General features: G+C 48.1%; 1 protein-coding gene across 1 annotated transcript in view; it reads left to right on the top strand.

Moving 5' to 3' along the window:
* Window positions 1-8,618, top strand: part of TOX2 (TOX high mobility group box family member 2) — an 82,767-nt gene extending 74,149 nt beyond the window's left edge. The window contains exons 7-9 of the mRNA XM_009868291.1: window positions 6-192; window positions 2,723-2,853; window positions 7,469-8,618. Coding sequence (XP_009866593.1) covers window positions 6-192; window positions 2,723-2,853; window positions 7,469-7,505 — 355 coding nt within the window. The 3' untranslated portion in view covers window positions 7,506-8,618. The remainder of the gene's footprint in view (window positions 1-5; window positions 193-2,722; window positions 2,854-7,468) is intronic.
* The last annotated feature ends 2,694 nt before the right edge of the window (window positions 8,619-11,312 follow it).

Below are 11,312 nucleotides of genomic sequence, written 5' to 3'. Positions count from 1 at the left end.
ATCAGTGCCTCCCCGCCGCCCTCCTTCCAGATCAGCCCCCCCCTCCACCAGCAGCTCTCCTTGCACCACCCGCAGAGCTCCCTCCTCAGCCAGCCCCTCAGCATGCAGCAGGTCCCCCAGCAGCCCCTCCTGTCCCCTCCCATGGCACTACAGGTACAGCCCCCCATGAACGCCTCGCCTCCCGGGCAGCAGGTAGGTGTCCCGAGGGAGAGGAGGGTTTGCGGCGTTTCCCTTCTTCCCGAGGAGTCTGTTGGTTTCTGGATGGTTTGGGGATGTTGGGTGGCGATGTTGTCCCCGAGGGAGACTTCTCCTGGATCTTCTCACTGATAGGACAAGAGGAAGTGGTCTCAAGTTACACTAGGTTGAGGTTAGACCTTAGGATAAACTTCTACACCCAAAAGGTAGTCAAAGACTGGAACAGGCTGACCAGGGAAGTGGTTGAATTGTCGTCCTTGGATGTGTTTAAAAGCTGTCTAGATATGACGTGGTTTAGAAGTGGGCTTGGGAGAGTTAATGATTGCACTTGGTGATCTCTAAGGTCTTTTCCAACCAAAATAAGTTTATGATTCTATGATTCCATCAGCTTGCAGATCTCGCAGTTTGGGGGTGACGTTTTCAAGAGTGTTGAGATGGGAGCACAAGCACCCCCAGAAACGGGGCAGATCTGTGCAACTGCAGCAATGAAGGCTCTTTCAGTGGGGCAAGCCTCAGGAATTGGGGTTGCCCCTCACAAAAGCTCCCCATAATTGTGATATTGCTGAGAGAGGGAGGGCTGGGAGGCTGTGGGACAATAGCAGGGATCCAGGCGGAGGAGAAAAAGGCTAGAGGGACTGTTGCAGACAAAATACAAAATCAGGTTTTTTCCCAAAACTGCCTGACAATAGGTGAAAATCACTTCCGTGTCAGAAAGTCGGGAGCCTGCAATGTGTCCTTGACTGTATGCTTATGCTAACAGCGGAGCAGCAAAGCAAATCCTATGGACTGGTGCTATGAATGCGTAAAACCTGCTGAAGCAAACCAGCCTTAGCCCAGCCCAACTCAGCCTGGCAGCCTGCGCTCGGGGAACTAGCCAACGCGGTCCACGTCTCTCCTCCTTAAACCTGCTATTAAGAAAAATGTACCTGGAGATAAAACTGGCCATAGCAAAAAGCATTTCCTATACCCTATGGAGAACTTGCCAGTATATGAAGGAGGAGAGGAGTGTTTTCTAGAGTTTCTCCATCTAGAATATGAGCCGGGCGAATATGAACTGGAGGACATATGGTCTGAATTCACAGCTGCTGCCATTTATTTGATGATACTTTTAACTGCCACACTCACCCAGCTGGCTGAGTAATTGCTGTTTCTCATGCTTACTAGCTATATATCACAGAAGTCATACAGTACTTAAGTTAGAAAGAAAGCTTTCTTTGCCATAACATGACCTATTCAGTTTAGGGCTAACTCTGAGAAAAGAGAAGTTGTTAAATTTTGAAGTAGATATTCCAGTGGAAGAAAACCAAAGGAGAGGAGGGATGTGGAAGGACGGTTATACCTGACCATAATAAAAAGACAGGTGGGAAGGTCGGATCCTCAACCAGAATTTCATTTCCAACCTGCTCAGGGTATCCTGAGTACCATCTCCAGCACGGTGATTGGGCTTTGGCCCTGCCTAAGCACAAGTGGCTTCAGAAATTTGGTGATAGCTGAGAAACACCAAGGTCACGGGTTCGATCCCCGTTCTGTCCCCATGTGTTGCCTGATCTAGTTGAGAGGCATCCCTGCCCATGACAGGGAGGTTGGATTAAATGATGTCTAAGGTCCCTTCCAGCCTAGGCCATTCTATGACTCATATTCCTTGAAACAAGCAGAAAAAGGGATCCTCATAATCACTTTAATTGGGGTAGTTGGTGTTGCCGAGGGCAGCATTTTGTGAACCTTTGTTCCACATATGTTTGCTAATAAAATATTAAGCAAAACAAAACAAAACAAAAGAAAAACATCCCACTGCCCTGATTTGGATGTTATGGAGAAATTCACGTTCTCAGCCAGGTACCTACCATCACTCTAGTTTACATGCATTGCCTAATGTTACCTAAGCAAACCAACCCCAGAAAATCAGGAAAGCTTATCAGCTTTCAGATGAAACAGTCCCGCAGCATCCTGGTTAAATGGCCAGTGGTGCCAGCTGACGGCAATAGCTGCAGCTGTCCCTTGCCTTGTTACTGAACATTACGAGGGGCTGACGCAGCGCTGCAAAGGCAGTTGGAGAGGGAAAAATGGGTTTGATTGCCAGGCTGCTGGTGCAGAGGCTTTCCCAGGTGATCCTGCTCTGGCAGGGGAGTTGGACTAGATGATCTTTCGAGGTCCCTTCCAACCCTCAACATACTATGATTCTATGATTCCATGATTTTATGATTCTATGATTCCCTGATTTTATGATCCTGATTCCCTGATTTTAAGATTCCTTGAATCTATGATTCTATGACCCACTCCTCTGGCCCGAGGAGGAGGGTCCTGAACAACAGAGGCAGGAGGAAAAAGGGATGTAAAACAGATGTTGACACCTGCTCATGACAACTCACACGCTGCGAGGTCCCACCGTGGCGGTTTCAGGTCCTGGGCTTGGACCCACTGCTGTCCCTGGGGCTCGCCCTGTGCTCCTGGGGCAATGCACATTAAATGTATTTATGTGATATTATTAGATCTCCCATTAACCCTTCTTTTCCCTTCCATCCAGCAGGACTTCTCACATATTTCGTCTGAGTTTCCGAACAGCGTTGGACCCCGCTCGCCTGGCACATCAAACCCTCCGGGAAGCACTGAGTGGGACAATGACTACCCCAGCAGAGAGTGTGGGATTAACCACTGCAGGCCAGTAGACAAAACTATAGACAACATTTCTAATGTGCTCTCTGTTACCTGAACTGTGGCAGTGCACGGCGGCTGAGAATCTGACCTGAACCGTACAGCAAGCTGGCAGGCTAGTTACGGTCAATGAAGTTCAAGGTTTCCTCTTCTCTGTAGGCTCACTGAAGTGGTGCTATGCAAGCAGGTAGCTTAAAAATCACGGATAAATTCTTCACTGGTCAGGAAGAAGTTTCCTTTTTCGTGTGTTTCCATCCCATTAGCAGTGGAGACGTTGGACACGCTTCCTTCTAGAGCAAGCCGGGGAAGTTCAGGCTCCCAGGCAGACTCCCTGGAGGTCTGAAGGTGACCGTGGCCATGAGCGATGTCCTTCTGTTCTTGAAGTGATTGCTTTTATCGCTGAGGCCACAACCTCCCACGGTTGTCTCTAGCAATGGGTCCCTTATTGATCCTGGGCTTTCACCACGATGGTGCGCAAAGCCTCATCTTCCCAAGAGCCACACGATGCTTCAATCTCCTGCACCTCACAGGAGGGCACAGATACCTCCACAGATCTTCCACCTTATGCCCTACAAGCTCTGGTACAAGTGTGCCAGCACGAAGGTCCCTCGAATACCCCAACAAATAAAAACATCAGCATAGCCTCAAAGCTGGGGAGCAGGGAGGCTGTGAAAGCCATTTGCACCCTCTGCCTAATCCCCTGCTCTTGGCTCGGCAATAATAGTTTGGAGATGGCTATTGTCCTCTGTGAAACAGGCACGTGGTTTGCTGGGAGAGCAGGTAGGGAAGGAGGCTTGGTTGCTTCTGAGTATTGTTTGATTTGCTTGAAGCACTGGAACACAGGGCTTTCACTGGAGATAATAACAAGCTCCCAGCCTTTTCAGAGCACAGCTCCCGTCTGTGCCAGCAGTGCACTTACGATTGCTGGGCTGGGCACGGACTGTACAGACATTTATTTCTTTGGGGGAAATAAATAATTTGCTGAGCCATTAGAATATCGCTGCTGGCTGCCTGCCTGAGCGGGCTCAGCTACGTGGGTTGGTCTGGGCTCTGCCAGCGACCTCGGCGTGGTTCTTTCTCAAGCCCCTACCGTCAACCCAAAAGAAGGAACCTCTTTGGGACTTGATGGTTAAAAGTCACTTTAGATGCTGTGGGCAAAATGGTAGGTTGGAGGGTTATGGCACATGGATCCCAGTTTGCTGAGGTGCTGAGCAGAGGGGATCAGCAGGGAAAACGCTTGATTCCCTCTGCAAATCCCTGGCCCCGCACAGAAAACTCAGGGCACCCTAGAAATGGGTGAAACACTCCCGTAGTAGCCAGGGTTGAGTTTTGTGTTGCTAAAACAAACTTTGTGACATCTGGCTGAAGTGCCGTGTTGTAAGCAGAGGGCCCATGCTATTCGTGATCAAAGCTCATGCATTTCATGCCTTTGTCACAGCAGAAATATCGAATTTCATGGGTTTATTGCAGCTTCCTGGAAAAACAAAAATCATTCCAAACCCAGACAGATTATGCAGAGACTTCCAGATAATTATTAGAGTAGATTATAGCAATGAACTCGGATGAATATGGATCAGTGCTGCAGAGAGTGCTTAAAGCACTGAAAAACATCGTAGTCTCTGTCACGGAAGGAGCCCACCTCTCGTGACTAGAGACACACGAGCTGCTGGCAGCCCAGCTCCCAACACTGGCTTGGTCTCAGCCATCCGCGGTGCCATCACCTCCTTGTCCCTGCTGTTTGCCACCGAAGCACACCCACCGCATTGCTTGTAGCATCCGCGCACATTTGCAGGACTTGCAATCCGAGTGTGTCTCAAGGATACCCTCACGTGCAGAAAACAGATGATCTGGTTCTCATCATCGTTCCTGGCTGTGCTCTGCGCTGATTTGCAAGCCATGGTCGAAGCCACTCCGGGCTGCTCTACGGCGCCCGGCTGCGATGGGGGTGGGAGGACGCGGGGTGAGCTGCATGCCCGCCCGGCGATCACCGGCGAAGCAGTGACAAAGGAAAGGCAGATCTCGCTGGGTTTGGTTCATCAGCACAGCTTTAGGTGTAATCGGGAAGCCTCTGCATCGTGTAATCGCCCACTTCAACCTCAAAGCTGCGTTCACCTTAATTGCAATTAAAGCAGTGCTTCTGAGGGGCAAAATCAGCTGGGAAAAAAGGTTTCTTTTCTGATGTGGCTCAGCTATAGAGCTCCAGGGTCCTGAAAGAGACGACTGTACCAGCCTCCCTGTCCTGCTCTCCAGATTAGGATTTTTATTTCATATCTGACCTTGATATTTCTTTAGCTTCCAACGTGGCTTGGCGCTGGGTTAGCTGGGATAAAACCTCCCAGTCCTGCATTTTCTTTTTGCCTGTGTCATCCAGACAACTGCCAAACTAACAAGGTTATCTGTCTTTCTGTCCTTCTCTTTCTAATAAGGGAACTGCTGCAAGGTTGGTTTTTTTCCCCATGGCCTATCAGTGCTAGTTAAAATGCCATTAAATGAAGCTTCTCCCCTTATGCCCCTCAAATTCTGGGGTCCTGAGCAGACGCTCTGTGATCTTTCAGGATCTTTCAGGTCCTTCCTCTCATTTGCTGGTGATATTTTTAGGGGGGTCCCATCATTTAGTGACTTTTCGCCCCTCTTCCCTCTCTCCTTTGGGCTAAAAGACTCTCAGTTGCATCTTGTCCAGACCCACAAAACAGACATACAGACACTTCACCCGGACACTCATAACCTCGCTAATTCCTGCTAATGATGAAGTGATCTTCTCCAAATGAAGAGAATTTTCCAAATCAGAACCTGAATGAACAAGCACTGTAAAAAGGCGAGGATAAACCATCACAAAGGCACTTAGTTTGGATTCAATTATTTATGGTGATACTTTGTAATTAACTGGGAAGTGTTCTGTAGCATATTTTGTAAAATTAATGAAGTTTTAGTACTGGAATACCTCACCGCCGCTCAGTGGCATTAAATCTTTGCTGAGTGCAGTAGGGAAGACTCTGCATTTTAAATGCGGATTATAAAATGCGGAGATTAACAAAGTGCAGGCTCTTCTGTGCTCTATCAGAAGACAGCTCTAGCAATAACAGCATTACCTTGCTGTCTGCTATTTCCCTAATATTCCACCCATAAACACACCCACACTGGAATCTCCCAAAGCTTTGTAATGCTCTTCGCCACCTTTTATGGCCGAGATGTCTTTATGGAGCCCGCGATGTTGCCGTCAGGTCTGGGTAGATGATAAGACCCATTAAAATGCCTGAATTTCAGAGCGTGTGGGTTGTCTCAGTGGTGTAAGGTCATCTCCAGAACCCACCTGGCTCTCTTGAAATCCAAGTCGCTGCTTCAATAATGCGATCATTTTGAGATCTGGTGGGTCAGGGCCACGCAGCCTTGCTGTCCCACCAGCCCTTCTCTGGAGCCTCCTGCCAGTGAGGCAGCACCACAGTCTTCCTTGGGTTCTTTGTACCTCCTTTGTCTTCATCAGACCTGTGGGAAAGACCAGCTAATGCTGCTGTCTCAAAGAACTTTTTTTCCCCTCTCTTCCTGAGCATTGGTTTTTCTAGTTGTACTTAACTTTGGGAGAGGAGGACAGAGGCATGAAGCAGGTGATGTCTTCTGCTCCCATGCTCTTTGGCCATTAAACTTCTGTAAATCATCCTGGACAGCCACAAGCACCTTCGAGCATAAGCCCCTCACACATATTTTTGAGACTGCACTCCACTCCTTATGTTGTGTCAGAACGATGCAGTTTATCCAAAAGCAAGTGTATGTTTTCTACATCTCCATGGCGTGGCCCAAGGACAGTGTGTGATTAAGAAAGGGACCAGTGGCCAAAGGGCTGATGCCAGACAGAGCTCCATGGTGGAGCTGGTGCCAGTGTTCCTTCCCTGAAGCCCCAGCAAGAGCGCAAGTGAAGCCACAGGCTGGAATTTATGTCTTAGCCCTTGTTGAAATTCGGAAAGAACTAAGAATGTCCCAGGCTCTTGCTCTCCAGTGCCTTCTGCTTGGTTCATCTCTGCACACATGTCCCTCGGTGCAGAACACTTCATGGTTGGCGTTACAGAACCTCGGCGCGGCTGACCGTGGGTGTGCAGGTGCAAATTGGTCTCCTCTCCAAAGTTACTAGTGATAGGACAAGAGGAAATCACAGAATCACAGAATGTCAGGGGTTGGAAGGGACCTCAAAAGATCATCCAGTCCAACCCCCTGGCCAGAGCAGGATCACCTACAGTAGGTCACGCAGCTACGCGTCCAGAGGCTCAAGTTGCACCAGAGGAGGTTTTGACTGGATATTAGGAAAAAATTCTATTCTGAAAGAGTGGTGAAGCACTGGAACAGGCTGCCCGGAGAAGTGATGGAGACACCATCCCTGGGGGTGTTGAAAAACCGTGTCAACGTGGCACTTCAGGGCATGGTTTAGTGGTCATGGTGGTGTTGGATTGATGGTTGGACTTGATGATCTTAGAGGTCTTCTCCAACCTTACTGATTCTGTAATTGTAGAATGGTTCTATATTCTATAATCGTATTATATTCTATAATCATAGAATGAATTTCAGCTCCCCCCGGGCGACCTCCCGGCCGTTTCGTGCCCGTCTCACCCTCTGCCTCTTGTTTGCCTTACAGCATGCTGCCAAGGGACAAGGCACTCTACCTCACCTAAAACTCCACGTCTCTAGTCGAGGGGGCTCGGACAAAGGACACTTGAGAGGGTCGATCTTACCGACTACCCGGAGAGGCACCGAGCAAGTCGTACGGACGGGAGAGCTACCGCTGTACCTCGTCGCTGGCTTCGTTTCCAGGCTCTAAGAGCAGTTTTCTCTTATTATTTTTTTTTTGGACTCTAAAAAGTCTACTTTCCGTGGAAGCCCAAAAACCTCATAAAAAATCATGAAGAACAAAAAAAGAAAAAAATGAAATAAAAAATAATAAAAGAAATAAACACAAAACCAACAAAAAAAATAAACTAAGGACACCGTTTTTCTGCTTGCCATCTGCTTAGCTACAGATTATTTTCCTAGTGAACTGCTTTTAGACGCAGCATAGGCCCAGGTCTGGTGTCCTACAGCATTAGGCCAGCTCAGTAGGAGGATGCACTCTTTTGACTTGCTAACAGCACTAAACTTTGTGCAAAAAAATGTGAAGTTTGTGTGAATATTGTACATGCAAAGGCCTTGGATGTCTGGCGAAAAAAAGAAACAAAACCCTAAATAAAAACTATTGGTAGGTAGGTGGGGGAGAGAGAGCGGAAGGCGAAATGCGAGAGGAAAAATTTGGAGATCATGAAATTATAATTTGTTGGATAGTTGTAAGTAGTTTACTAAGTGTTTTAGAGCTGTGCTAAAGACATCTTTAAGATTTTTTTGTGAAAAAAAAATTAGTAGTTTACTTTATAGTAAAAGCATTTTATATTAATTGTAGCACATTTTTTAGTTATACATAGAAGGGAGATGTGTATAAAAAAAAAACAACAAAAAAAGCCTGCCAAACTTGTTTCTATTATTTGTACAGCAAGAAATGGACAATTTATATCCATGTTGAATGGCATTATTATATTTTTTTCTGCCATATGTCCATCTATTTAAAAATTGCTGACAATGATTTTTGTCTATTTATGAAAAATTAGAGAGCATAATTACAGTTTCTCATAAGGTGCATTTTTGGGGGTTTTTTTTTATTTTTTATTTTGTTTGAGGGTGCTGCTTTCGCAACACCTGGCACATTCGGTTCACAATGCTTATCTTACCTTTCTTTATAATAAAACATATGAAAAGTAGAACTGAACCAGTCTCTCCTTATTCTGGGGGCACACCCTGGAAATGTCCTGGCCAGAGAGGTCCTTGCCTTCTCCTTGTCCTCCTCAGCTTTCCCATCTCTCATTCCTCTCCCATCACATTCTCACTTACTTTCTTTCTCCTCCCTTGCTCTGAGCCAATTAATTAAATATATATACTGAATTAAATATACCTGCGACCACTCCCAGTGATGAAAGCACTAGCAGATGCCCACAAGAGCCCCATTTCCAACTTTTCCTAGGAGGCACAGCTTAGAAGGACACCAAAAGGATGGAGAATTCTGATGGCGTAAGGATGGAATTGGCGCTCCCATCCTTCCCTAGCAAGAATGGAAAACTCAGATGGTGTAAAACAATAAAGCAATGTGAAATTTCACGCCCTGAGCCGCCTGCCTGGAGGAAACCTGTTAATTAATGTACCATTTTAAGCCCATTTGTAGGTGCAGCTTCATCGTGGGAGTCTCACCACGTCGTGCCACTGGCACACAAGTCACTGTCCTTTAGCTAAGGGATAATTTCTCCGTGTGCATGTGAGAGGGAAGACATGCAGCTGGGCCATGGCCGTGTTACTCGTGCAGTTTGGGGCATTGGGTCTTGCTCAGGTCTGAATGTCATGGTTAAGATCCTCTTTTCCCCCACTGCTACCCATCTACAGTGAAAGCAGCCTTAATTTATCATAGAATCGCAGAACGGTTTGGGTTGGAAGGGACGTTAAAGGTCATCTCGTTCCAAGGGCAGGGACACCTCCCACCAGACCAGGTTGGTCAAAGTCCCGTCCAACCTGGCCTTGAATGCCTCCGGAGAGGAGGCTTCCATATTTTCTCTGGAAGTTCTCCAAAGACTTGAAATATTTATGTTCTCCAGTGACTTGAAATAATTTTTCTAAGCTTTTTTTCAGACCATTTTAATAAACCATGGAAGAGCTCACTCTTCAGAGTGAGCATCACATTAAGTCCTGTCGCAGGAAGTCCCCATCAGAATGCGAGAGCCCCAGCTCTTGGTGGCCAGGGCAAGGAGCATGTGGTGGGAGTTGTCCCACACACCCTGAGGGCACATCCAAGCAAGAACCATCCCCAAAATCCCACCCAAGAGCTGCCGGCTCTGGATGGAGCGATGAAGACCTTCTGAGGTGTTTCGGGCATGGTGGGTTTGGACCAAGCAGTCCCTAGCAGACCACCCTGGATGCTGGGAGAGGTGGAGGTAACAGCGCCATGGCAAGGGGCAGCAAGTCCCTGGAGCTACAGGACCCGGCAGAAATTCCAGGCGGGTCACAAGCAATTCCTGCAAACAGCCTGACGTAAAAACCTACGTTCCCCTCCGCTTCTGAGGCCATCACCATGGTGTTGCAAGGTGATGGAGCATCAGTCCTCTCGGCTGAGAACATTTTCTTTTTCAGCATGAGAGACACGGAATCAAGATGTACCTCTGCAACTCAGCTTCATGAGAGCACTTGCACTTCTAACACCAAGCTTCCTGTTCTCTACAAGTATAAAGAGAAATTATGCCCATTCCTTGTCCCATTGACCACGGGGACTCTGTATTTTAGTCCAGTATTAACACAGCAAAACCTCACCAGCACAGCCCAACAGCCATGGAGATGGGCAAGCGAGGAGAGCTGGTGGATAAAGTTAGAAAAATGAGAATCTTCCTTGCTGGTGGCCAGTGTGAGGCCATGAACCTCCCCTTTTATGTCTAATCTTGAGCCATTTGAAAATAAAGGTGCATAATAAAACTTCCTGAGGAGCAGCACTCGCTATAACAACTCAGCTCAGCTTGGCCAGCTGGTGGTGGACAGATAGTTACGGTGCAATATCAGAGCCAGGAGATTTCTTCCAAGTATGCAATTATTAAAACGAAGAGGAGAGGAAACAGGACGTTAGGATGAAAACCTACCTTGAGTTATCACAGCTAGGGGATAGGACTTATTCCAGGGAGAGTTTCTGAAATTTTAGATTTTTGTGTGTGTGCAGCATGTAAGTGGCCTTGAGACTCCGAGATCACAGGGAAGCCGTTTCCAGCCCTGCGAGGAAAACTGGATGGGGTCTGCACTGGATGCATCACGGTCCCTCTGCTTTGCCCTGTCTGAAGGAAGGTGCCCATCCAGTGATGCCCAACAGCCCCGTGAGCCAGCACCCCAGCAATCCCGGGCTTTTAACGACTTTCCAACCAACTGCCAATGTTGCCTGGTGATGGCAACAGGCTGTGGCTGCCATGGGGCAGCCGTGGAGGGCACCCACCCGGTGGATGCAAACGGCCTGTGCCTGCCATGGGGCAGCCGTGGAGGACACCGACCTCCAGCCGTGGTGATGCCAGAGCTGCCCTCGGGGATGCAGGGCAGTTGGCTGTTATAGAGCTGAGGGCATTAACGAGACCTTCCAGACCACTTTAATCCCTACTGATCTCTAAATTTGCATGATGGCAGCTGTGCTTTAAGGGTGTTCCAGCTATCAGCTGTTTGTGGTGGAACCTGGAGCTGCTCCAGAGAAGGAACCAGGAGCTGAGCCTCCCACCTACCATAGGGGCTGGCTCTACCACCAGGTTCAGCCCCAGCACCTGGGGGCAACAGGCATGGCTGGGTGAGCCTCTCCTTGACCCAAACGTTTGCTCCGTTATTAACATCAGTAGCAAATGTGGTGGATGGGTCTCAAGGAGCCACCCAGTTGCCCCCTGCACCTC

This window comes from Apaloderma vittatum, unplaced genomic scaffold (genome assembly GCF_000703405.1).
Source record: "Apaloderma vittatum isolate BGI_N311 unplaced genomic scaffold, ASM70340v1 scaffold74, whole genome shotgun sequence".
Lineage (NCBI taxonomy): Eukaryota > Metazoa > Chordata > Aves > Trogoniformes > Trogonidae > Apaloderma > Apaloderma vittatum.
The sequence above is the reverse complement of the archived record's forward strand: the minus strand, read 5'-3'. Positions and strand labels throughout refer to the sequence as shown.